The following is a 23,128-nucleotide window of genomic DNA, read 5'->3' on the forward strand; positions in this document are numbered from 1 at the left end:
CACAATGACAGCCGGACCGGGTGTGACCTTACAAACTCTTGATTCTGTACTATTCTAGTTCTCTCTCCATTCTTACCTCTATTTTAATCAAATACCAGTCAGCTAACCTGATAAAATGGTATGTGAGCATCAATCCTCATCGTCTTTGCCACTTATGATTGCAATAGTCCACCACTTGCAGGAGACGGCTTATCCGTGACTTCAAACGTCTCTCTAGTGACCCACCAAGCGGCATTTCCGGGAGCCCATGTCCGGATAACATTATGATCTGGAACGCTGTAATATTTGGACCTTGTCAGTTTTCCACCTCTGCATAACTATTCTTTTCTGACAGTACTTGCAGCTGATACGCCCTTTGAGGACGGCACATTCAAACTTCTGCTCACGTTTGACGAATCTTACCCCAACAAGCCACCTACAGTAAAATTCCTTTCCAGAATGTTTCATCCAAATGTATACAACAACGGCGAGCTATGTCTCGACATCTTACAAAACCGCTGGTCTCCCACATATGATGTCGCCGCCATCCTTACTTCCATCCAAAGTCTCCTGCACGATCCTAATCCGAACAGCCCAGCCGAATGCAGAGGCTGCGCAGTTGTACCGGGACAACATGAAGGAGTACGTGAGAAGGGTGAAAGCCACGGTGGAGGATAGCTGGTTAGATCCAGAAGAGAAGCAGAAGATGATGGTCAATGGCGACGGGGGAGGTAGTGTAGAGTCTGCTGCCTGACATGTTCTTTCGTTTGGTTCGTACTGTTTCTGAAAGCTACTATCATCCCACGTAATATGTCCACAGTTGCCAATATGCAAAATGTTCATAACAATTCAACGACGGATCCCCGCTGGCTTCCATGCAGTGATCGAGGCCGACGGCGTTGAATACCAGACAAGCAATATATCTGTAAACGTAGACCAGGCTGTCGTCCAATGGCAGGAGCGCATTCCTGTGTACGTCATCTTTAACCCGTCTGCTATACAGGTATTGAAAAAGACTCTAGGCCGCACGAGCCATGTTCCAAAGTCCGGGTCAGCATGTATGCCTCATTTGAATTGGGTCCCATGCTCTGTCACGGAGAACTCCTCCGCACGTTCGAGATCTCGGTTGGAGAATTACTGGATCGCAGCGAGAAATCGTATCGTCAGTATTGTCCGTTGCACACAATGCTTGACAGATGCTAACGAGCATTTCAGCCAAAGCAGCAGGAAGTCATATCTCAATGTCTGCCACGCCAACAGCCACATTCACAGAGCGGCTGCGATTGCAATAGAAACATGTGCTCTATATTCTGCTGGAGGCATTAAAGCAAATGATCTTGGGCAGGAGCGGCCCGCCCCATACATGCTTCCATTATCGCCGAATCAACTCGCTCATCAAGCACAGCGGTGTTTGGAGAGAGATGAACCTAGTGCCTTAGATGAAGTGATAATCCTTCATTATGATGCGCTCGGATACTACAACGCCGGACATGCTCGCCGAGGGCAATTGCTAGATAATCTAGTTGTAATGCTACAGACGAGCATCGAGCATCGAGGCGATGACAAAGATTTGGATCAAGCTATCGCACTTCAGACGGAGGTGCTAGCTTTGCGCCCGGTCGGTCAGATCGGTCCATGTCATTAAACAACCTCGCGATTCAACTCTCCTCCCGCTTTCACCACCGAGGCAACGGCGAAGACTTGGACGGGTCACGAGAGAACCTACTTTGTGCATTGACGCTCTTAACGCAGCATGATAACGAGCGCTGATAGAAGCTTTGAAAAGGTTGTGGGACAAGGTCGTCGGCCCAGTGGTCGAGAATTTGGGCGGATTGGAACGACTAGGTTCCCAAATATGGTGGTGCCCGACGTCTCTAATTGCCCAGCCGGTATCTCTTTCACTTTGGATGCTGGGTTCCATCTCGCATGTCATGGGACACAGAGATTTGACGAACCCTTCATGTCGGCCTTTCTTATGCGCGACCAGCCTCTTTCGCTCCTTGATATTGTACAAATGGATCTGTCTCGGCATCATTTTGCCTTTCTTTCTGCCTGTGAAACCGCCGTCGGTGTCCCTACAACACCCGACGAAGTGATACACCTAGCGGCTGGCCTGCAATTTGCTGGGGTTAGCAGTGTCGTCGGGACGTTGTGGAAGGTCGACGATCATACTGTGCGCCGCTTAGTCAAGGCATTCTACGAAAAGTTTTGCGAGGGTGGCACAATGAATCCTAAACTCGCTGCCCAAGCGCTGCACCATGCAGTCCCGTCGTTGGCTAGAGACAGAGACATACCTTTTTTTTGCATCAGATTTAGTCCTTTGGGGTCATAGACCCTATGTTGGACATGAGACATACCCTTGGCCCAGCGAATAGTGTTCGTGCATATTGGCATATGATCAATTTCGTGCGTCCTCCCACACTGTTGATTGAAGCATTCTTGAGACAATCTGACGACTTGGCATCTAGTCATGGCTATGCACAACCTATTGCTGAGGGACTTCGATATTCCGGACTTTGAGACTGTATACCTACACGATATGTACACCCAATTTTGACTTGAATCTCGTACTTTCTAGTTTGTTGCCTCGGCGCCGGGGGTGATCGCCTCTAAGGTGCAAATCCTGATGGTTTGTGCGTAAGAGTGAAGTTGCACAACACCGATCTGGCATAACGTCTCATGTGGCAAGATACACTTTGCGATGAACATGATAATCGAGTGTCCGAATTGCCTGAGGGCGTTGAATGCATTCCCACTCATCTGCTTCACCCTGGCAGGATATGGACACCAAATGAAGACAGGTAGTCGTTCGTTATGTTTTCGGAATTGATACCAAAAGCGTTGAAGCTCGCGAGGGAGTCGACATTTCCGTTCATGACCTGATTTTGAAAACTTCCATTGATTTCTGACAGACTGGCAAATTTGTCACTCTCGGGCCTCGGCCCTTGTCATGTCAGCAACAAGTTGCCGTCTACAAAAGGAAGTTACCCTGTAGCGCTTCAATTACGAGTACGTCTATAGTACTGATTTGATATTGACCGTCGGTACGCTGTATAGGTATGCAGCAAAGCCAGCCCACAAAATGAGCGTGCCATCCTGTAATGGTAATATGAAGACTTGATATTGTCCTTCTTGTCGCTGCAGTATCAGCAACGGCAAGAAGTTGGAGTGATGATGGTGCGCCGTGCCTCTGCGTAGTGTGAGCATTGCCAGCTGACTTCTTTCTAGCGTGACTATTGCTGACTATAAAGAACCACGAAAGAGAAAAAAAACGCACAGGCTTGCCCGCTGTGCAAGGGAGCTCATCCTCTCGTAACTGGATGTCCGATCAATCTCGTCTGCGTAGTATACCAAATACCAAGTTTCGAGTCCAGCTGGGAGTTCGGGATCAGAATTTGGCATTGGGCTCAGTTGCCCGATGTAAGTTGGAGCGGCGCCAAAACGAGGAAAGGGAACTGAGGGCGAATTGATGTGGTATTGGAGTGGGGTGGTTATGTGACCCACTGGATTGGGATAGATGGGTGCGCAACTGACAACGTATTTGTCAAACCACTGAACAATGGACGTAGATCACATACATTAGCCTCTCGCAGTGCATCATCGAAGAACCCTGGAGGTATTCGAGGAGCACAGTTCATCTTGGGAGTTCGTTTCGGTGTAACACCAGCCTGAGTGAGCAAATCTGTTGTTAGTTTCATCAAAAATCGAGTGTATTTGAGCGTACAACATTTGAAAGAAGGCCAGCTTCTTTGACAATAGCGGAAACATCCCATATTTATATGTAGCCGTCATGGCAGTTACTGACAAGAAACTTTCCACCTGTAGAAAAAGTTGCAAATTTCGCGCTGCGTCAATGGTCGAGTAGTGTTCTGATGCGTTGAATTGTTTCGAGGTTCCATAGTTGCGCTGTCACGGTGTTGTTCAAAGAAATTGATGCGCCTCCCAGGATCCGCTCATCACTCGCCCTCCATCTAGACTCCAGCATACAGACGCCACTTTCTTTGTATGTCTCGTCAATATTTTGATGACCTTGCCCATGTCAACGTTCCACAATTTCATTGCGCCATCACAATTCTCGGCTGCTACTGTATTGCCGCCCGGCGACAATGCCATGGCAGACACTCCTTCAGCTTTGTCCACTCGGTCCTCAACCTGCGTGCCACTCTCCAAGTCCCAGACTCGAAATGTCCCATCCAGTGAAGACTCATATGTGATGATCCACCGTCCACCAGGCAGGTACAAGATGCGGCTAGCGGTGTCGTTTACTTTGATCTATCGGTAAAGCATTGTCGCTGAATTAAAAGTCGTACGCTTTGCAGAGGCTGAATACCTTAGTATCTTGGTTTCGGGATTCACTTAATTGGTGCGTCGTAATGTCAGCTCTTACCATCAAATCCCATACGAATTCCATCACTTACAGATGTACTCAACTCGTACAGAAAGACGAATGCGGGATGATGCTGGTCAATGAAGTAAGTTAAAGCACGAGGTGGTAGTTTAAATCTTCTACACACGTGTCGTGTTTTCGTCCTCGTGTTTGCCTCACAGCTCCAACACCGGCTACTGGTTGTGCAGTTCATGCGCTCATTCATGACAACATGATCATTGGCCTCTCTGCGCCACGGTCCTACTATCCTGTAAACCTGCATCCTGTATTTCTCCACTTGGCCCCCGATGCAATTCCGCGATGGTCGGATCTATATTTTCTCTACCCGTTTTCACCGGCAAGACTCATTTAAAACACAACCATAACCTGAGCGGATCTTGAATCAGGACATATATACAGTATAACCACAGGGCGCAGACAGACATGAAATCATAAGTCTATAGAAAATGACAATTCAATATACGCACAGCAATCCAGAGTCCAGTCCGGCCTGTATTATGGTGATATTACGTCGCTCTAGTAGCCGATGGGGGAGTTGCGACCATGGTTGACCATTTATGTTCTATTAAGAAAACGGGTGCACCGGCCCATCCAGCACCGATGGCACGAGGACACGAGATTGTCTCTGGTGTCCTGAGATTCAGATATGAGCATGTTTACAAGTTAAAGAACAACGCCAGTTCAAGATGATCATAGGACAGAGAGGTAAGAGAGAATCAGTAATCGGAAGAAGCCGGCGGAGGTGCGAACTAGCGCGACGGTCAACAGCACTACCACTACGATGTACTTAATTTATGCGACACAGTTCTCTACCTACATCATACACCATCTTTCGAGCCCTCGATGTCTTCTCAGCCCCGCTTCGTCCCCAGTATGTATGCATCATGCCTACACGATGTACTCGGGGGTGAGATTCTGGAAGCGTTGGCAGATGGATGGAATTGAGTGCTTGGCGGAGACGCGCTGTTTATCGCATGAGGATATGTCGGGTTCGAAGATGGCAACATGATCATGCGACTGGCGTCCACACTCAACGGCATCCAATGTATATGCCACCCAGCGAGAGGCTGGAACCCGACACTCGAGGGCATCCGAGCATTATGCTGAACCCTGGGATGCTGTAGCCCGATATTAACGGGAGTCAGAGCATAATGATGCCCTGCAGGAGGCTGGAACCCGACACTAGAGGGCATCCGAGCATCATGCTGGACCTTGGGATGCTGTAGTCCGACATTAGAGGGAGTCCAAGAATAATGCCGCCCCGCAGGAGGTTGCAATCCGACACGAGGCAACACTGTGCGGTCTCGTGGCAAACTTGCAGGTGTCGACCTTTCGTTGATGGTGCGGTTTGTCTCATCCGAGACCTCAAGAAGGGAAGACTCTTTGCTGATGGTGTGATCTGCCTCCTCGTCGCCAAAAAGGGAAGACTGCTCGCTGACGGAGTGGTCCTTCTCGTCCCAAAATGGGGAAGATTCCTCGCTGATGGAGTGATCTGTCTCATCTCCAAACAGGGAAGATTCTTTGCTGATGGAATGAACACGCGCATCAACCCCACGTGACTGAGCTCGATCGGTCTGGTTGCCTTGTAGGTGTTGAGGACAGACTGGACGTGACAACAGAAGCGGTTGGAGTTTGTGGGGGAGCGAGTCTGAGATATTATCAGCCCTAAAAGGGTTCAACCTGTAATTGTTATCCTCCGAGTTTCCCCACTCCACGTCCATCAGAGACGATTGGTCATCTGAGTCTGAATCCGTGCTGTAAGTGCTTGCGGTGTCCCAGTTCCAGTTCGGGATTGCGTGCAAACGGCCGACAATCAGTGGTGAATCAGCAAGTTGTTTGCGTGCAGGTGCAGGTGCAGGTGCACATGAGGGTAGAGGTGCAGGTGATGGTAGAGGTGCGGGTGATGGTAGAGGTGCAGGTGAAAGTGCAGGTGAAGGTAGAGGTGCAGGTGGAAGTGCAGGTGAAGATGAAGGTGAAGGTGAAGGTGAAGGTGCAGGTGAAGATGGAGGTGCAGGTGAAGATGGAGGTGCAGGTGAAGGTGCATGTAAAGATGGAGGTGCAGGCGAAGGTGCAAATGCAAATGCAGGTTCAGGTTCAAGTGCAAGTGAAGATGGAGGTGCGGGCGCGGGCGAAGGTGCAGGTGCAGGTGTAGGCGGCGGCGGCGGCAGAGATGGAGATGGAAATGGAGGAGGTTCTAAGAGTTCAGCTTGGTGTGCCGGTGGGTGGGCATATGATGGCTGTGGTAGGCCACCATGACCATGACTTGAGCCTGGCTGGGCAACCTTAGGGACATATTGCAGAAACCCGCTGTCTAAAATTTTGTAGGTTTGTCTTGATTTCTTCAGTTCGCGAGTCGCAGCGCCCCCAGAAGCCACACTCTTCGGAACTGGGTTGAAGAACCTGAAACTAAGATCTGAGAACTTCGGTTTCTTGTCTAACATAGCAATGTTAAGTTAGCATCAATGAAGAAAAAAATACAACATACCTGCGGGCATGTTGCACTACTTGAATGACTGAAGTGGGACTATGGTGAATCGGTGCCGCAGCGTGCAGACAAGGTGGTGGTTCGCCAACTGAAATCGTTCCAACATTCTCGGCATAGAGCAATAAATAATATTGTACAGACCTCACGGAACAGAGCATTATCTTTGACATAATCAATCCAAAAAAGTAATTCCTACTTATGTCTTGGTTTTTGAATAAATACCCAATATATATATTGGTCCTAATTATGCGCGTCTGTTCTTCTCACGGTTCTTTACCTTTTGTACTTGCCGCTCCCAACTGACCATGCCATACACGATACATCCCTGGTACATGGACCGATCCTTATGCCGTAGTAGGAAGCTCATCATAATATTGACCAGTTGCCTACCCGGCATGTTGTACTCAATCGATCAATCGCGATGTGCAGGCGAGTCATGGCCATGCGTCCGGAGTCTCACCCAAACTGATGACAATACGTTTCACACCTCCAGAGCCGTCGCCGTGCTGAGGCAGGTGTCAAGCCCCATCACATCGCTCGTTACCTTGGGAGAGGATTTTCAGGAAATGACCCATACAATGACTCACCATTTCATTCAGAATAGGTGGTGATCCGCTTTCCACCGGGCAGGCATAAGTTGTGTTTGATGTGGTTTATCTTGACCTTTCGTTGAGGTGTCGGATTCTTGTGCTTTGCAGGGGCTGATTCCCCATGATTTTGGTTATGGGATTCACTTATGAGTGGTTTCAGTTTTTACCATCAATTGCCGCACGAGTTCATCACTTATTCAGAATCCAGATGTACTTGACTTCTACAGAAAGACTTAGAATGCAGAAGGAAAGCTGCAACAGAATGGGTGTTTCGTTCCATGGATATTCAAGCCAGGAGGGAGGTTGTTGTTTAACTCTTATACACGTTTGTCTTACTTGCACGATCCTCATGTTCATGTTCAGTCCCCGTCAACTTCGCAACTTCAGCACTAGCTGTGCAGATTAAGCGCTCAACGCCCCTTTTGGACGATATGGATATGCCCACTTCCATCATCTGCATTGACCCTTCGGCATCAAGGTCCTACGATTCCGCAAGCCTGGGTTTCCTTGAATCTAACTCGACGCATCATGTTCTACGGCCATTGTTCTCAACATCCAACATAATTTTTTCAGCTTCATCGCTGTACTGGCTAACTCACTCTAGCCTCGCGAGGCGCACGTGCACTGGAATAGTCAAAAATCGGCTCCTCGATACATTCAGTCTAGCTGTTATTGATGACTAGTAAGCAACAAATACAGTACAACGACGAAGTACAGACGGCAATGGGAATGTCATTAAAAAACATCAATTCAACGCGTATTCCAAAGCAAGAACCAAATTCAGCACCCTGTCTGTATTACGGTGATGTTATGTCGTGACATTATCGCAGGTAGCCGGAAGGGAAATTGCATCTGCGTCTCTAATGCCGACCGTCTGTTATCTGAATAGCGCCAACCAGAATTTCTCATGATGATATAAGGACGCGAGGTTGCTTCCGTTGCTCCAGCAGTACCAGCGAATGCGAACAGTGTCGAAGCAGGGCTGCGGCAGGTGGTAGCTGTGATGATGATGGTGTGCTATGTGCTGCCGCACCACGTTGCCGCATTGTATGAGTATTGGAAAGTTGAGATGAGCTGGAAACTGACTTCTTCTTTCTTGCGTGGTACTTTCTCTGCGCAAAGGGGTGTCAGCAATACAGAAGAACTGTGAAAGGAAAAAAAAAACGCACAGGTTCGCCCGTTGTGCAAGGGACCTTGACCTCTCGCAACTGGATGTCTGATGTATCTTGCCTGGGTAGCATACCAGATACTAGGTTTTGAGTCCAGTTGAGAGGGTGGGATCGGGTTTGCTCAGTTGCCGTATGTGACTTGGAGCGTTGGTGTGGCGCCGGTGTGGAGTTTTATATGCCCATGGATTGGCATAGATAAATGCGCAACTATGATGTATTTGTTAAAGCATTGAATAGTAAATAAAAATCACATACATTAGCTCCAGTTGTAGTGAATCGTTAAAAAAACCATGGGTTTGTTCGATAAGCCCCTTCGATCCTTAGGGCTGGTTTTAGTGTAGCATCAGCCTGGGGGTCCAATCCATTGTCAATATTATTAAAAATGAAATCTATCTGAGCTTACAATATCTGACGGAAGACCAGTAACGGAAACATCCTATTGGTATAGGTGGCCATCGTTGCAGCCAGTAACGAGGAAATTGTCACATCTGCAGGAAAAAATAGCAGAGTTCACAAAGTCTTCATGGTATTCCAATGGGTTGGTTCCATAGTTGCGCTTTGTTGTCCAAGAAATTTGATGCGCTTGCGACTCGGGATGCGTTCATTGCTCTGCATTAATTGGTCTGCATCAAGAACAGTTCAAGTGGCTGTGTTGAGTTTCCCGCGCCTACGTCAAGCATCCCTGGGCCCTACTAGATCCCTTTGAGTAGTTCACCTGTGTCGGCATCCCATATTTTCAGCTCGTCCCCGCCTATGGCAATCGTCTTGGCATCAGGTGAGTAGCACGCTGCCCACGATATACCCTACCTTGATTGGTCCGAGGATAGTTTCTCCGCTGTCGACATCACAGGATCCGCTCACCACTCGCTTCAGCTGTCTGAACTGAGAACTCCAGCACACCGTGACAGACTGCACCCTCTTTGCATGCCCCATCAATGTTCTAATAACCTCGCCCGTGTCAACATTGCACAACTTAGTTGTGCCATCAAAATCTCTGGTTGTCACTGTCTTGCCACTCGTTGAGAATGCTATGGCAGACATCTCTCTTTCTCTGTCCTCCCATTCCTCGATCTGCATGCCTCTCTCCAAGCCCCAGACTCGAAATGATTTATTTTATGAATAGGTGATAGCCCGCTGTCCACCGGGTAGGTAGGATTTATCCGATGATGCCCTTCACTCTGATCTTTCGGTAAGGCATTGCTGCTGAATTCTTGCACTTCGCAGGGACTGGATGCCCTATAATTTCGGTTGGTTTCGGGATTCACTTAGTGCATGCGTTATAATTTCAGCTCCTTCCATCAATTGCCGCATGAATTCATCACTTACTCAGAATTCGGATGGGTCTACACACGCCTCTTCTTTGCGTGATCTTCAGCACTGGCTGTGCAGACTAAGCGTCCAACGCTCTTTTTCCGCAACATGTCCGCTTCCTCCATCTGCATTGATCCCTCGCTATCGCGGTCCTATGATCCCACAAGCCTGCATTCTTGTGCTTCCCTAGGCGGATACGATTCTTCACGCTTTGAGGCTATTCCCTCGTACTGCGTTTCCCTTGAGAGTCCAACTGGACACATCATGCTCTCCGCCCCTTGTTCTTTACGTCTGACCTGGGTTTTACGTCGCCAAACTAGCTGATTTGCATTCTGGCCATCCTCGTCATATTTGCCTATTCTTTGTCCAATCAATTATTCCCTTCTCAGTGCCGCAGGTCTCTTATTTTAACGACCGGGTTGACTACCTGTTCCACTGAGCTCGTCGGTGGTGGGAGAGGTGCTCAAAGGCTTGCTTACGCGCAGGAAATCTTATACATCTTATAAAAGACATGCTACAATCTCGACTCAGATTGCTAGACTGTATATACAGACTTGTATGTACCCATTTAATAATGAATGGTGTACATGATCTATGCGACATATAACGCTGAAATCTCTATCTACACCATTTCTCGAGTCCTCAATCTCTTCTCAGGTCTTCTTCATTCCCGGTCTATGTGCACCATGTCTAAATGACGTCGTCCTCGGGAGTGAGGCTGTGGAAGCATTGGCAGATGGATAAAATCGAGCGTGTGGCGGAAACGCGGTGTTTGTGGCATAGTAGGGATATATCGGGTTCGGAGGTGGCAACACCATGCTACTGGCCCCCACGCTCGGCGGCATCCAATAATGATGCGGCACAGGGAGAGGCTGGAATCCGATATTGGAGGGCATCCAAGTATTATGCTGGATGCTGGGATGTTGTAGCCCGATATTGGAGGAGGCCCAAGTATCATACTGCCCCGCAGGCTGGAACCCGACACTAGAGGGCATCCGAGCATTATGCTGGACCATAGGATGCTGTAGCTCGACATTAGAGTAAGCCCAAGGATAATGCGGCCCTGCAGAAGGCTGGAACCCGACACTGGAGGGCATCCGAGCATCATGCTGGACCCCGGGATGCTGTAGCCTGACATTAGAGGGAGCCCAATGATATTGCCACCACGCTGGAGGCTGCGATCCGACATTAGGTAACACTGCGCGGTCCTGCGGCAAACTTGTAGGTGTCGATGTTCCCGAGTCGTTGACAGTGTAGTTCATCTCATCCGAGTCCCCAAAAAGGCAAGGCTCTTCGCCGATGATGTGGTGTGTCTTATCGTCGCCAGAAACGGGAGACTGCTCGCCGATGGAGTGGTCTGTCTCATCCCCAAACGAGTCCTCGCTGATGGAGTGATCTGTCTCATCTTCAGACAGGGAGGATTCTTCGCTGATGGGGTGAACTCTCTCATCATCCTCGGGTAACAGAGCCCAATCGGTCTGGTTGTCTTGCAGGTGGTGAGGGCGCACTGGACCTGATAGCAGAAACGGTTGGAGTTCGGGGGGAAGTGAGTCTGAGATATTTTCAGGCCACAAAGGGTTCAGCCTGTAATGGCTGTCCTCCAAGTTGTGCCACTCCACGTCCATCAGGGACGATCGGTCATCTGAGTCTGACTCCGCGCTAGAAGTGCTTGCGGTGTCCCTGTTTTGGATTGCGTGCAAACGGTCGGTGATCATTTGTGAATCAGCAAGGTCTTCAAGTTCTAACTAGAAATTAAGCAAGGAAGGCTGGGGATGGAAAATGACTTGTAAGTCTTAGAAATTGAAGATGCGGAGACTGGCAATGAGCCTTTTGTAGGATCCCGGGAAAAGTCCACTATCCACAATTTGATAGAGTGGCTCATTGTTTGGAGAATTGAGCGCCGGCAAACCTTGAGATTGCTCAAAGTCTTCTTGTCGTGAAGTTCCTTTTGATAGTATAGCAGGTTGTAGCATAGACGGACATCGGGTAAATATGATTGTCCCGACCATCCAAGTCGTACGTGGGACTGTGTCCGAGTCATATGGTCGTGACAGTAACAGAAAATTTTGACATGCGCTGCTCCCACACAGGGATCGGCTGATTCTCGTGGAGGGTGAACTGGTAGTAAGGCTAGTGGCTCGCTTGCGTCATGTTGCCATGCAGTACCCACGGGCGAAGTGATGTAGCCTATTACATAATGCCTTTGCAGTGGGCGCCCTTGTTTAGCCCGAGCCCGAGTCCGAGCGGCATCATAATGATAACCGTGACGGGTTAGCACACCTCCATCTCATCCACGCGGTGAGTAGAAGACAATGAGACTAAGGGAATGCCCAAACTTGAAAGGCGATTGCGATACGGGCCCGGGTAAGCGAAATATCAATAGAGATAGGCTTACTGCTCGACGGGTTGCAGAAACCTCGTGAACTCGTTCAACGTACAACACTTTCGCGTTCTTGGATCTGATGCCGTATGGTTGACCGGTCATTGAATGATTTTTTTGGAGCTCTCGTAACTTCCCCAGCTACTAATCGGTTCAGCATTAACGAAAGTTTGGCTCATAGCATGGCTTACCAGTGTCTCTCTTAGTACGTTCTCTGCATTGAACAGTTACGAGGTATGTGATAAATGCCATTCCAGAAACTCGTTATCGGAGCAATCTTACACCCTGGCACAGTGGCTACACAGGCCCCGCAACGTTGCAAACATTGATTCTCTCGTCGCCAGCCTCGAAGGACCTTAGGGCTTAGGACTCATTGTGATTCCAGACTTCAACTCGTCACGATAGTGCTCTTCATCATGAAAATTACCTCTGCTCTCATCCTGGTGTTAGTTGCTTGTGTGCAGGCTCAGCCTTCAGTCAATATCTCGTCACTACCCAGCAGTATTATACTCCCGACGTAAGTACCTTCCGCCTCTACTACAGCTGTCATAAGCTACATTGACTATGATTCCTATAGCATCACCCTCCCTCCGCCCCCTTCAGTGACTGGATCTACGTTGACTCTGAGCGGTCAAACTTTAACACCGCCAAGCCTGTCATTCGGGGCCACTGCGACGACGTCCGCGTCCACGTCAACGAGTACGACCGCCAAGTCCACAGGTGCAGCAATGGCACGCTCTTATGCTGACACTGAATTGGTCATGGGAGCTGTGGCAGCATTCTTCGGCGCCTTCGCCTTTCTGGAGTGAAAAAGCCCAGTAGTTTACCCATGGACCATGGTGAGAGCTGCCATGCGCGCCTTTTCACGATAGAGCGTTGGACTGACTAAATCTAGATAGAGTAGACTAGTTCTAGTTTATGCATTGCACTATGCTACCATTTGGCCGTTATAAGGTATACTAGTAAAAATAATCATCTGTGTGTATGAATGTGGGATAGATAGCAGGTTTGGCCATCATGCATCAATCTCAAGCTCGTGCCAAGGCGCACAGGCCGCTTTACGGGAAAATAGAACATAAAAAGACGACATGTCTGCGCTTGTGGATTAGGTTTTCATCCCAAACAACTACGAAAATGAGCAATCAGCAATCGCAACAAGGGATAATGTAATATCATACAGTCTTGATCTCCTTAACGCTCATCTTCTGTAGCTTCGTTCCCGTGCCCTCGCCGAGCGCGGCGTCCGCAAGGTCACTTTTAACCTCTTGAAGGCGGAGCATTCTGCAAGGTCGTTGTGAGGAGGTAGACAGTCGGTAAGTAAATACAAATGGGGAACCTGAGTTAGTGTTTGGATGATGGAAACGATTAACTTACCGCTCCTCTATCGTATTTTTGACAACAAGTCGCTTGACAAAAACATCTTTCTCCTGTCCCAGACGATGCACACGGTCGTACGCTTGTGACTCGGATGCATAATTCCAGGATAGGTCCAAGCTACTCATCGTCATAAGGTTCAGCAATCATGATATACCAGTAAATGATTTAAACTCTAAGACTTACTTGATGATCCGATTTGCCATGACCAGATTCAAGCCTACACTACCACACTTCGTGCTAATGAGGATGACCTTGGGTACATCGTATCGTTTGAATGTCGCAAGGGCTTGATCCCGCGATCTCCGGTCCATGGAACCATCGTACCGCAGGCTGCGGATCCCATATCGCGAGAATAACGTTTCTATGAGGTCAAGCATCGAGGTCCCTATGTGATATTAATATTACTGTGTCAGCAATAACTTGCAAGTCCTCGCCGAAAGTACGGACACTGCGAATAGCAGATTGTCTTGTCCCCGCTCGCGTCCCATGATTTGAGGAAATCGATAAGGGCGAGCATCTTCGTACTCGGTTCCAGGTCGCAATCACCTTTTCGCCACATGGCAATAAGTGCGTCGGATAGGGCACCGGTGTTTTGCGATGCAGGTTTCTCTTCGTCGTCCCTCATAGGTGCTTTCCCCTTTCCATTATCATCGTGCTTCTGCGAGGGCCGCACGGCATACCCCCTCCCGAGCTCAACGTCGGAGCCATCGAGGTGATCCGACACATCACTCATAGTCAAATCGAGCACTTCGTCCTGTAGTACACACCAATCATCAAACCCAGCGCCGACGAAGACAAAACTTATACCCACATTGTCAGGCCGCTGGCGCGACCGTTTATTCACCGCAGCCTTCTTCTCCTTCTTCATTTTTCCTCCGTTCGCAAATAGCCGAGAGAAATCTGGCATATCGTCGTCGGAGCTGTCGAGTTCTGGCGTCGCACCCCTGAAACGTAAAGGCGCAGATACCTCGACTTCCGAATCTGAGTCAGAGGACTCTGAAACTGGACCCTGGCGCATGGGTTTCTCAGGAACAAGCCGACGAGCACGCTTACGAGCGCGATTTGCCTCCTCGACTTCATCCTCCTCTGGCTCGAATGCAATAGACTTGAACACCTTCGTTGAGTTCAGCTCGTTCATCTTCTTACACGTAGGGCCTGCGCGAGTCAGTGAGAGTACAGTGTGACGAAAAAAAGGGATACGTACAAGGTCGGTAACCTTTTGCAGCTGCTGCTTCATACTCGCGTTCGGCACGAAGATTTTCTTTCTCGTTTCCATGACCACTGGGTAACTGTAAGGTGTAACGGCAAGAATAGGAATTAGGAGCTTACAATTCCCCGTTGTGGGCAATCGGCGAACTCGAAAGTATGAGCATACAATCTAGGGATACAGGAGCACAATCAAACACAACAACAATGGCATAATGAGCGTTTACAGACCAAAGCAGATCTCATGGCCACAGGCAAGGACACGGCCAGCGTTGTTGGCGTACACTTTCACATACATGTGAGTGTCAAGCATTCGTGAAACACGAGTACATACTATCTTTGCAGACAGGGCATGTTGAATCTGCGCCCTCCTCATCAGAGAAGGCGAGTAGGTTACTTTCCAGCGCGCGTGTCATGAACCTGAGTGTGCAATTTGTTAGCTCTTTTACTTGTAACGAGCAAAACCAAACCTCTTCTTGATCTGGAGGCAGATAATTTAATACTGGCCATGGGTAGACCAACAACACTCACGTCGCCGACCCAGTCCGAACCCATGACTCGGATTGCTCGCGCAAACTCCCTTTCCTTGTTGTCGGACATGAGTATGGAAGGGTCCTCATGCTCTTCTGTGTGAGACTGTGACGTGTGTTAATTTACCTATGTGATCGAAGAACAAAAGACGCGCTAAGATTAAGTTCGGGTGACAACACAGCTGCCGAAGCCGGAGGATCATCGCCTGTAGAATGTATTAAACACGACCACAGGAGCGCAAATACGAATAAGTACCAAGATAGCAGTTGCACTGAGATAGGAATTGTATTTAGCAAATATAACACAAAAATAATCAAGTGCATACTTCTTCAACAACGTCCCTTTTCTGATGAAGCGATTGATTTGAATGTGGCTTTTCTTTTCGAAATCGTCATATAGCTGTGAGATGTGAGTATGTGAAATGTCAGAGTACCCGATCGACGTACCTGCCGCTCGTCTGCCGAGAACTCGAGAGTCACGAGCTCAATGTTTTTCGGGGGCAGCTGAAGAATGAGCTTTCCTTCCTGTACAACTCATGAGCGAGAATACAGGAATAAAATATCCTATTAATAATTTACCAATCTAGCTTGTTTTGTACGGCGTAGTAACAGGGGCTTCAAAATCTCCTGCGCTCGCATTGCTGTATGATTGAGCCCAAGAACCACATCAGAATGGGCGATTTACTCACCCGCAAGCGGCGCATCCTGTTGCTGTACCTTCGCCTAAACGAAGATGAGAAATAGAACGTCCGAAACGCCAAGGAACGCACAATATATTGTTTAAATGACTCCCAGTCATTCCAAGGGCGGAAACGTCCAAAGCGAATAAGCCCATATATGTCAGCACTGAGAGTAGTTGGGTAAGCAAGAAATGCTGTAAGAAATTGGGCATACAGTGTATTCGTGACGGGTGTGCCTGTAAGCATCCACCTATAAGTCGACCGGAGAAGAACAACACTGCGGCTAGCGTGCGTTCCTCTGTTTGGAATGTCAAAGAATTCAATAAATGGTATCATGGCGAACATACCTGTTTCGAATAAATTGGGCCTCATCTAAAATTACACGATACCATCTCATGCGACCAAGTACCCCTCTGCAAGGTAGTTAGAGGGTCGACACAGTGCAACTAATGTGTTGCCTACCCGTGATCCTCGAGATATGCCAGTTCCCCGCCTTCTTCGATGTCTTTTGGAATAGCAAGCTCCGTGCTCAGGGTTTGATATGTAGTGATGATGACCTAATGATATCTCAGTGACTTCGCGAAGCTATGATGATTCGCATGACGTACATCTTTAGATCTGACGTCCATAAGGGTAGAAAGCTTATCCCGTCCGTGATGTATATGAACGGTAAATAAGTCATTTGACTTCGTTTCGATTTCTTCCTTCCACTGGCAATGGCGTCAACATGGTCAAAGCCAATCAAGGAAGACAAACTAGCCTGTTGAAGGAGCGCAGCGGGAACGACGACAAGGGTTGTCTTCACAGCATCAGTGTCCTTGGGCAAATTGGCTGCCATTGTGGCAATCATCTGAACAGTCTTGCCTGAGACAGAATATCTCGTCACATATGCGTTTTGACGAAATTAAGACCAACTGACCGAGACCCATTTCATCTCTGAGTCCAGTCAATATATAAGGTGCAACGGTTGAATATCAAAATTACTGACGCTAAGATACCACCCTTGTGAGGGGACTTTCTTTCTTGGTCCACCATCCTGTGCGCTGAAATTAATATGTGCACAGAAACTTGTATAATACTCGTACCAGTTGACGCCAATGAGCTGGTGAGGTAAAAGCCGTACTTCAAGACCGGGAAGGAGATCCTTGTCACTATACAATCTTAGTACACCTATTGCGAATCCCATATTGAATGCACTGTGTACCTCTGAAGACCGAGGTTCCGGATAGCATCCTTAACGGACCGCCTATCCCCGAGGTTTTCAATAGAGTTATAAACAAACTCTGCCAATCTTGCACATGGGTCAGCGAGGGGTGCCGGTGATGTTCCATTGCTCAGACAAACGGTACCTCTGTTCTTGATCGGGGCCTCCTTGATCAATGTGACTGACTGGAGTTTCGTCGTCGTATCTCAAAGAAAAGCCAGATGTAATGAGCTTGCTTTGAATCTCATTTTTGGGTCTTGAATTAGATCTGCCAGCTCTAGATGAAGCACCATGTGATGAAGCGCCAGCTGCGGTCGGCTCGTGAGATGATAATAACAGATATCTGCAATTCTCTTACTCGCATGCACAGGCTTGTTAAATGGGGAGTGTGGTCCATGTATCACTGAACCGATGTCTGGAAGAGTTTGTACTCTTCTCACTGGCGACACAGGAAAGGTATCTGACTCGGAATTACGCTTGCCGAGAATTTGGGTGGTATGAGAACTTGAGGAAGAAGAAAGCATAGAGGAATCCAGCGCAGCCAGGACGCGCGATGTCTTCTTTTGTGTGCTCTTGGGTATATCACCCATCTTCGCGTATGGCTGAAATAGACGAGCGAGACCTAAAATGTGTTAGGTACAGCTTGGTACAGCAATTAATTAAGTTGAAGGCGTTGCCAATTGATGACAAACAAACTCTAAAACATACGCGGGAGCAATTCGGAATATTCATGGTACTTGGACTCGGTTGGCATCTTCACCTATTCGCGTCCCTTCCAGTGGAATGTATGGATTTGACACTGGCGACTTTCATTGCGACTGTGAAGTGTTGAACGAGTACGGGCCCTTTGGGAACAATAGTCAACTTCAGTCAAATTTGCACGCTAGGCCATCAATCAAGCAGGACGACCTTACGTGGCGAAGAAAATGTCTTTTATGATGTGCTCTTGTACCTCGCCGAGGCACATGAGATTGACGCGCCAATGCGTGTAGAACTGATTGTATTCTTCCGGGGGATACACCGTGTTTGACCTCCTCCTTTCACTCGCCTTCTGCAGACCCTACCATTCCTGCTTACCCTAGCAATCTATACCCATCTTGTCGTTGCCCCTTCCTGAACCTCAAGGCGGTCCCTCCTACACACACGGCGTGTCCCACTGGCATTGTGCAGTAGGCTTACGCGCTTGGGCTCAAGAAATTGAAGTAGAGCTTCGGGCCCGATGCGTGTGAACTTGGTATTCGGCAGGTTAGGCCCGTCGAGTTGTGAATTTAAAGCCAAAGACTTCTATAGGCTTTTGGCCCCAAGTAATTCCCATCACCTTCAAGACCATTCCGGGTTTCTACTGAGCTGTACCTGCTACGCCTTTTACAGTCCGAATTTCGAGGTATAGATTTGATCTGACTGATGTGCCGGGCCTGGCCTGAGGCCCTCACTGCGGAGCAGAGAAGCAATATTATGTTCACCCTATTCGAAGGAAGGTCCCATTGACGGTACAAATCCTGAGAGGCGGTCCGCAATCCTGACCTCTGAACCACTGCTTGGCATTGCACTGGCTGTGTCACACGACCACAGGCTTCGACCAAAACAACCCCAGCCTGAGAGGTAGGCATCGGATCCGTTCAAGTCTATTTCAAATGTCCTATAATCCATACATAGTTATATGAGTAAATTTACTAAATGCCTGCAGCACGTGAGACCTCTCGACTTTTACCCGAGGACGTGACTACCAAAAATGAACTAATTGTTTACAACAACACAAGCAAACCTGCAGCAGCTCCCGCAGCCAGTCCCAGCCCCAGCCCCAGCCCCACCTCTGTTCGTCCTGCAGCGCTAGACGTTGACGTAGCCGCTGCGCCCGTCGCACTTGATGTAGACCCGCCAGACAGAGGCGTTACGGTGGGAAGTGTGCCGAGAGAAGTAGGAAGGGTACTAGGAAGGAAAGTAGGAGTGGTTGAAAGTGCGCTTTGTATAATTGATGAATCGGAAGACGCGAGCGAGGAAAGCAACGAGGTAAAAGCTGAGGTGTCCAAAGAAAGTGTACTCAAAGGCAGGCCGCTTGATCTATAAGTCGGTTATACGGTGAGCAGATTTGAAGGGGAATGCGCACGAAGAGTTTGTAAGTCACATACCCTGGGACTCCACTGGGTAAGACTGGGGTAGAAAGGGTTGTTGCTGCTCGCGCACTCGCGATGAATGAAAGCACAAGAGCGGACGCGAGTTTCATGGCGAAGAAGATGGAAGAATAGCAAAACTATTATTCGTCAGAGAGGGATTATCTGAGACTAGGAGTTACTCACGTCGTGTAGTGTACTTGAGGCTGTTGTATACAGTGACTTGGGAGGTTTATATAGGGAAAAAAAATTAGGTCGACCAGTGCACACCAGTGCTGCGGAGCAGAGCAGTCCCTTACTGTATAAATAACTTAAAATATTGTCACTTACGACTCGCAAGCAAGCGCCGCCGTGATGGGACGTGACCACGACCACCTGCTACCGCGGCAGGACCATAATGTTAACAGTTATTTGAGATCCAAATGTAATTAAGCACGCCATAATCTGTCCGCGATACTAGGAAACACACGGTACTATCACTGCCTTTTGGCGTAACGATTCAGAACGTACGACAGTTTTGACTAATACTTACACCGGACTCGCTTGATTCCCGCCGCTCATGTATCCTTCATATATGCCGGCCTGCGAATGAAGGGCGCTAAATTTGTTTTTAGACAAGCACTCGCCATGCACGAATCTAGCTCCCGGCGCACACCTTTGCAAGGCACCAGTCAGTTGTACTTATTTTTACACAATCTTCATTTAACCGTTCCACCGCCAAAGTCTCTTCAAAATCCTTCTCGGCCCACCCTTCTTCGAGTTCTCTCTCTCTGCCTTGACCGTACCTTGGGCTTGAGCCTCAACTTCCGTCCCACCCTGCGCGTGACGCCGTTTATACTGTGCGGGGGTTTCCCCCACTGTACCGTGTTTCCACATGCCTCTGCGCGCAGCTCTGAAGAGGATAATGGGTATAAGGTTGTGCCACAAAAGTGAAACAACTTACCGCGACTCAGCTTCAACTCTCAAGAACTCGTCCTTTCCATACTTCCCGTACTCTGCACCTGCTTGTACATAGGTCAGGCCCGTGCCAGCCCGGATCATCTCAAGTGCGAGACTTCGGCCTGTGATAAGCCAGCCTGGAAGGAGCGATGGCGCAAGAGTGACTACAGATACCTATTTGTGAATGATGGTCAGTTGGTAGAATGAGGATGAGGATCTAGTGTCGGTACACACAATACGAAAATATTGGTCACGCCGAACGAGCTGGCAGTAGACTATCTTGCCCTCGATCATATTCTTCAACCACGCGAGAGCTTCTGAAGCGTATGGTTGAGCTTGGCGACCAAAGTGTGATCCCTGCACGCAATCGACCGACAATTCATTCAGGTTGGCCTTGTCTTGAACTCTCTTGAGCCCTACGTGTACAACCAACGCACCTCGGGTGCATCAACGCCTGCAATACGAACGTGTATCGTTTGCTCTCTAAGATCTTATCGATCCATGTAAGCGAGCACATAACTCGTGAAAAATAAGGGATACAAACGAACCTTTATTCAAAGTTGGTACTCTCCTGAATTTCAGTGGCCACCTCCACCCAAAACCAGGGGTATGATACAGCCTGAAATTGTCTGCATCCCCTACACTTTGCGTACCCATTATAAATTAGCCAAGCCCAAAGCCTGCATAACGTTGAAACTCAACACACCTCGTCACAACGCCCCTCACCCATCTCTTCCGCTGAAGTATATCAGGTGTAATCCATTCAGCTGTCCTCAAACGTCTAAAATACCGCCTGTACACGAATGTCGTGCCAAGCGTCGAAACAGAGCCCAGGAAGATACCGGATAAAATAAGATATGCAGCGGGACGTGACCCGAGATCGTACGCTCTGGCTCTGAGGCGGTTTTGGATGTTGGCGTTATACTCTTGAAGAGTGGTGTTCGCGTTCGCTTGTGTAGTAGCCACATACCTCTTGAAAACATCTTTCGTAGCAGACCAGCGCGCTGCGGGCCCGTGCTGTTCAGAAGGTAGGGACGATGTGTCCTCTTCTGATGCCTGCTTCTTCTGGCGCCATGGAAGATGCATTGGTTGAGGTGGTCACACTAGCACTGGTCCACTGTAAGAAAAAAAGGGAAAGTGAGAACGTAACGAACAACGGTTATCTTAGATGGTAAGCGTACTGCACAGCGGACAACTTGGATCTTGACCACATACAAGTTTTAGATGTTCTGACTTTGCCTGTGATCTCTATTTAGAGTCAGATCACAGACCGTTGGACCAACTCGCAGCATCAACTGAATTTAATTTTACGGTACTTTGACGTTGACATCTAATACTAGCAGCTGAATGACTAAGCTACGGGAAAGTCCGACAAATTGAGTCCCATTGTAACTCCACTACGAAATTAACTTGGACAACCAGAGCATGCTGCATCGAAATTCGAAGACCCTGTGGGGCAGAAATATGTCGATTCGTTGGTCTCAATTATTCCAGTTTTCTGCGTCCAGTTCAACAGGGTTACGTTCAGAAGTAAGCCTTGCACCTACATTGTAGTAACAGTCGCAGAAGTCTCCTGAGGGGTCATTGCCTCTATAACTATAGCACGCCATCATGTAAGTCTCTTTTACTATGAATTGAACCCGCTTTATGACAACACTTACAAGCAATGGTATCCGCTGTGTACCGTGCACTGCTCCTGGAGGTTGTAAGTCACGTCGTTGAACATGACGGATGTTGCGCATTCCATGCACTGTGCGGTAGCGTACGCGACGAGCGTACAGAGCACTGTGATGGATGTAGGGACGCGCATGATGGATTTGCTTGGCTGGAATACCCAAACCAAGACTCATATACCTCCCTCGTCATACAATTCTTCCGTTCATCTCGGCTTTAATAGCTCACCAACGTTATCATCGGCGCGGGTCAACGTTCTTGCAACTCTTTTCCCAGCTATGTCATCTATCGTTTCCAACGGGCCGGACACCCAGCGTGCATTGGGCGTTATGAAGTTACTATTTACTTCAAATTTTAGGATTGCCGCTGTGTCATAAGAATGACGAGTCTTGAATTTGGGCTGCAAGCTGGTATAACAACAACCAGCTGTCGGTGAAGAAATGTATATACAGCGGTGATACAGTGGCATCACCCTGGGAGAACGGTAAGTTCTACGGTAGCTTCGCTGCATGATATTTCTTCCGACTACGCATCGCGCCCAGATAGCAATATTCGCTAGTTCCCAAGCGAACCTCACCATCATCATCGACACAAGTCACGATGTCTGACCCCCCGATAAGTGCTTTAGGCCGGTACTCCTGACTGTGTAACTTCGCCACACTATCGTCTGCAAACTGGTTGTCGCACATAAGGTGTCGAGTCTTGCCGGAGATAAGGCCTCGAGCTATCCTGCCACATGAAGGTGAGCTTAACACTGCCTGTAATCTGCTTCGCGCCTAGATTCGTCTCTAGATTGAGGCTCTATGAGCTACTCCACAACAACAAGGATACGGGCAGGAACGATAGACCGATGCTCCGCTGTCCTTCTGCCAAAGGTTGATCCGTACCAGATCCGCCAGTGGAATAGATCGGCTCTCCAGTTAGATCCACAACGAGCATTGCGTCTACAATCACAGCGTGATATCAAAGGTGCGATTGTATCCACATTCGATCACGGAACTATCTTTGATCGAGTTTGGGAATTCCAGTCTTGACAAGCGCGGCAATTCTAGGTTTACCTCGTTCACCGTGAAGTTGGCATCGAGAAATATAAAAAGATAGTGTCT

General features: G+C 48.5%; 8 protein-coding genes across 8 annotated transcripts; 3 read left to right on the forward strand and 5 right to left on the reverse strand.

Annotated features, from left to right (window-relative positions):
* Positions 1-12: 12 nt before the first annotated feature.
* EDB93DRAFT_1173297 (ubiquitin-conjugating enzyme/RWD-like protein) lies at positions 13-913 on the forward strand. The gene is made up of 4 exons (XM_041450413.1): positions 13-118; positions 168-294; positions 344-544; positions 573-913. Exons 1-4 carry the CDS (start codon positions 116-118, stop codon positions 731-733), a joined length of 492 nt encoding a protein of 163 aa, XP_041303271.1. The 5' UTR covers positions 13-115; the 3' UTR covers positions 734-913.
* A 1,070-nt stretch (positions 914-1,983) lies between these two features.
* Positions 1,984-2,273, forward strand: EDB93DRAFT_1173316 (CHAT domain-containing protein; the record flags this gene model as incomplete). Its single annotated transcript, XM_041450414.1, has 1 exon — positions 1,984-2,273. A coding segment is annotated over exon 1 (280 nt), but the record flags the coding sequence as incomplete, so codon positions are not given.
* A 2,793-nt stretch (positions 2,274-5,066) lies between these two features.
* On the reverse strand, positions 5,067-6,992 carry EDB93DRAFT_1339850 (uncharacterized protein). Its single transcript, XM_041455433.1, has 2 exons — positions 6,852-6,992; positions 5,067-6,800 (listed from the first exon to the last, which is right to left on the reverse strand). The coding sequence occupies exons 1-2, from the start codon at positions 6,859-6,861 to the stop codon at positions 5,218-5,220; spliced, it is 1,593 nt and encodes a 530-aa protein (XP_041303273.1). The 5' UTR covers positions 6,862-6,992; the 3' UTR covers positions 5,067-5,217.
* A 3,446-nt stretch (positions 6,993-10,438) lies between these two features.
* EDB93DRAFT_1173378 (uncharacterized protein) lies at positions 10,439-12,099 on the reverse strand. Its single transcript, XM_041450415.1, has one exon. The coding sequence runs from the start codon at positions 11,634-11,636 to the stop codon at positions 10,575-10,577; it is 1,062 nt and encodes a 353-aa protein (XP_041303274.1). The 5' UTR covers positions 11,637-12,099; the 3' UTR covers positions 10,439-10,574.
* A 414-nt stretch (positions 12,100-12,513) lies between these two features.
* On the forward strand, positions 12,514-13,110 carry EDB93DRAFT_1331349 (uncharacterized protein; the record flags this gene model as incomplete). The annotated part of the gene is made up of 2 exons (XM_041455205.1): positions 12,514-12,818; positions 12,879-13,110. The coding sequence occupies exons 1-2, from the start codon at positions 12,718-12,720 to the stop codon at positions 13,108-13,110; spliced, it is 333 nt and encodes a 110-aa protein (XP_041303275.1). The 5' UTR covers positions 12,514-12,717.
* Positions 13,111-13,406: 296 nt separating this feature from the next.
* EDB93DRAFT_1242750 (P-loop containing nucleoside triphosphate hydrolase protein) lies at positions 13,407-17,888 on the reverse strand (the record flags this gene model as incomplete). Its single annotated transcript, XM_041452058.1, has 27 exons — positions 13,407-13,427; positions 13,480-13,582; positions 13,676-13,795; positions 13,862-14,063; positions 14,126-14,833; positions 14,883-14,959; positions 15,008-15,056; positions 15,116-15,169; positions 15,219-15,324; positions 15,416-15,520; positions 15,570-15,620; positions 15,719-15,814; positions 15,862-15,939; positions 15,994-16,055; positions 16,104-16,137; positions 16,185-16,260; positions 16,309-16,392; positions 16,442-16,507; positions 16,557-16,622; positions 16,671-16,794; positions 16,851-16,958; positions 17,014-17,030; positions 17,083-17,130; positions 17,180-17,245; positions 17,299-17,385; positions 17,444-17,529; positions 17,589-17,888. The coding sequence occupies 27 exons, from the start codon at positions 17,886-17,888 to the stop codon at positions 13,407-13,409; spliced, it is 2,994 nt and encodes a 997-aa protein (XP_041303276.1).
* A 2,055-nt stretch (positions 17,889-19,943) lies between these two features.
* EDB93DRAFT_1173441 (SNase-domain-containing protein) lies at positions 19,944-21,645 on the reverse strand. Its single transcript, XM_041450416.1, has 7 exons — positions 21,564-21,645; positions 21,055-21,465; positions 20,897-20,991; positions 20,786-20,838; positions 20,583-20,705; positions 20,353-20,522; positions 19,944-20,301 (listed from the first exon to the last, which is right to left on the reverse strand). Exons 2-7 carry the CDS (start codon positions 21,432-21,434, stop codon positions 20,112-20,114), a joined length of 1,011 nt encoding a protein of 336 aa, XP_041303277.1. The 5' UTR covers positions 21,435-21,465; positions 21,564-21,645; the 3' UTR covers positions 19,944-20,111.
* Positions 21,646-22,193: 548 nt separating this feature from the next.
* EDB93DRAFT_854374 (uncharacterized protein) lies at positions 22,194-22,775 on the reverse strand. Its single transcript, XM_041457707.1, has one exon. The coding sequence runs from the start codon at positions 22,606-22,608 to the stop codon at positions 22,228-22,230; it is 381 nt and encodes a 126-aa protein (XP_041303278.1). The 5' UTR covers positions 22,609-22,775; the 3' UTR covers positions 22,194-22,227.
* Between the last annotated feature and the right edge of the window lie 353 nt (positions 22,776-23,128).

Source organism: Suillus bovinus (genome assembly GCF_016758785.1).
Source record: "Suillus bovinus strain UH-Sbo-P2 chromosome Unknown EDB93scaffold_78, whole genome shotgun sequence".
NCBI classification, from domain to species: domain Eukaryota; kingdom Fungi; phylum Basidiomycota; class Agaricomycetes; order Boletales; family Suillaceae; genus Suillus; species Suillus bovinus.

Bases quoted from the DNA above. Each gene is read 5' to 3' on its own strand.
- EDB93DRAFT_1173297 (XM_041450413.1), top strand. The intron at 295-343 runs GTCAGTTTTCCA...CAGTACTTGCAG, and splicing joins CGCTGTAATATTTGGACCTT to CTGATACGCCCTTTGAGGAC. The intron at 545-572 runs GTCTCCTGCACG...TAATCCGAACAG, and splicing joins CATCCTTACTTCCATCCAAA to CCCAGCCGAATGCAGAGGCT.
- EDB93DRAFT_1173378 (XM_041450415.1), bottom strand. From the start codon at position 11,636: ATGATCACCGACCGTTTGCACGCAATCCAAAACAGGGACACCGCAAGC.
- EDB93DRAFT_1173441 (XM_041450416.1), bottom strand. From the start codon at position 21,434: ATGCATCTTCCATGGCGCCAGAAGAAGCAGGCATCAGAAGAGGACACA. The intron at 20,523-20,582 runs GTGTGTACCGAC...ATTCACAAATAG, and splicing joins GTGACCAATATTTTCGTATT to GTATCTGTAGTCACTCTTGC. The intron at 20,302-20,352 runs GTAAGTTGTTTC...TATCCTCTTCAG, and splicing joins AGAGTTGAAGCTGAGTCGCG to AGCTGCGCGCAGAGGCATGT.
- EDB93DRAFT_854374 (XM_041457707.1), bottom strand. From the start codon at position 22,608: ATGATGATGGTGAGGTTCGCTTGGGAACTAGCGAATATTGCTATCTGG.